The sequence below is a fragment of the Sinocyclocheilus anshuiensis genome, unplaced genomic scaffold (assembly GCF_001515605.1).
Source record: "Sinocyclocheilus anshuiensis isolate Anshui unplaced genomic scaffold, SAMN03320099.WGS_v1.1 scaffold1184, whole genome shotgun sequence".
In the NCBI taxonomy this organism is placed as follows: Eukaryota; Metazoa; Chordata; class Actinopteri; order Cypriniformes; family Cyprinidae; genus Sinocyclocheilus; species Sinocyclocheilus anshuiensis.
In genome coordinates, this window is record NW_015547647.1 from 23380 (window position 1) to 25257 (window position 1878).

General features: G+C 37.1%; 1 protein-coding gene across 1 annotated transcript in view; it reads left to right on the top strand.

Moving 5' to 3' along the window:
* Window positions 1-1878, top strand: part of LOC107701936 (AP-3 complex subunit beta-1-like) — a 54460-nt gene that overhangs the window by 5622 nt on the left and 46960 nt on the right. Inside the window, exons 5-6 of the mRNA XM_016504086.1 lie at window positions 1162-1344; window positions 1691-1840. Coding sequence (XP_016359572.1) covers window positions 1162-1344; window positions 1691-1840 — 333 coding nt within the window. The remainder of the gene's footprint in view (window positions 1-1161; window positions 1345-1690; window positions 1841-1878) is intronic.

A 1878-nucleotide genomic window follows, 5' to 3' on the forward strand; every position in this document is an offset into this window, starting at 1 on the left:
TACAAATAAAATTGTTAATTTATATAAAAAATATATATATAATTTTCTCAATTCACCTGCCACTGGCCGATGTGGCAAAAAGTTAATTTTGCACCCTTTTTATAAGTGACCAGTTACATGTAATTTTCTTCCTCGGAGCTGGAACTGAAGTCACATGATGATGAATGAAGCACCTGACCTGCTCAAACTCTCTCTCTCTGTGTTGTTTTCACACACTCTCTCTCATATACTGTAGTTCATTAGTCTAGAGTAAGAGTGGTGGGTTATATTAGCTTGGTGGGAAGCAGAACAGGTTGTCATCTTCCAAGCATCTGTTTGTTTTGAGACCACACTGAGGTTTGTAATTACGACGCATATATAACCTAATCAGCTTAATTTGCAATTATAAACCTCCAGCACAACTTTAGGGTTGCTGCAGGAGAAGCGGGTGAGTGATAATTGCCCAGAAACTGTAGAGGTGTGTGTGTGCAGCATGTGTTTGTGTGTGTCTGCACAGTTTTATAACTTTAGACACAGTGTAATAGTGAATGTGTACAGATGCTTTTGTTCTTCTTTTCATGTTTGTACAAATGTAATATATATTTATAGCGAGGTTCAGTTAGGTAGAATTATAATACAATACCAGCCAATATTCAAACCGACACTTTACACATGAGTACCGAAGCATAAAACTAATATACAGTGGGTACGGAAAGTATTCAGACCCCCTTCAATTTTTCACTCTTTGTTATATTGCAGCCATTTGCTAAAATCATTTAAGTTAATTTTTTTTCCTCATTAATGTACACATTTTTTTTATTTTTATATATATATTTTTTCTTTTAATTTTTAATTCTTTATATCTATGTCTATTTTTTTTTGGTCATTTTCCAGATTTTTGCCCCTAAAATGCTCTTGCATGTACAACTATTAAATGTCTTGCTTTAAAACAGCCACTAATATTGAGAATTCATATAATATTCAGAATTAAACTAATTTTCAGAATTAGTTGATTGACACCCCTGGAATCTGTAACAACCAATCAAAATGAAGAACTCTAAACCTAATTTTACTAGTGTACCACAGAGTGAAAAAACACTTCAAACTGATGTAGAATTTCTGAAAGGCTTCTAACAGGTGGCTAAGTTGTAAACCCTGCTGTTTGTCATGTGTTGTTTGTAGCTGGTTGCCGGCAGCGTGGTGATGGCGTTTGAGGAGGTCTGTCCGGACCGGATCGACCTGATCCATAAGAACTATCGGAAGCTGTGTAACCTGCTGGTGGACGTGGAGGAGTGGGGTCAGGTGGTCATCATACACATGCTGACCCGATACGCCAGGACACAGTTTGTCAGCCCGTGGAGAGAGGTGAGTTACTGTCTGTGTGCTTAAGCACAGATAGTATTTAATTATTATTTTACATATTTTTAAAGCTCAGCTATCAAGATTAGTGGTTTAATTTGAACACAAAATTGCTGCTTGAAATTGACTGATCTTATTTTCATTTTGTTTTGTTTTTCAATGCTAGCATTGAGGGTTTCAGGTAGGAAGGAGGGATTGAGAGGACTATATATTGTAACTCTGACTGCAGTGATTGTTTCACAAGAGAAAGTTGCTGATTAAAAGTTCCTTTTAATCATTTTGAGAGTTGGTTTAATGATCTCTGCATTTTTTTTTAGATGTTTTTATTCATTAATTGTGTGTGTGATTGTAGGACGCCGTGTTTGACGAGAACAGTGAGAAAGCGTTTTATGATTCAGAGGAGGAAAGGAGAGTGGACCAGTCCAAACCGTACATCATGGATCCAGACCACAGACTCCTGCTCAGAAACACTAAACCACTGTTACAGAGCAGAAACACCGCAGTGAGTGCACACACACACACACACACACACACACACAC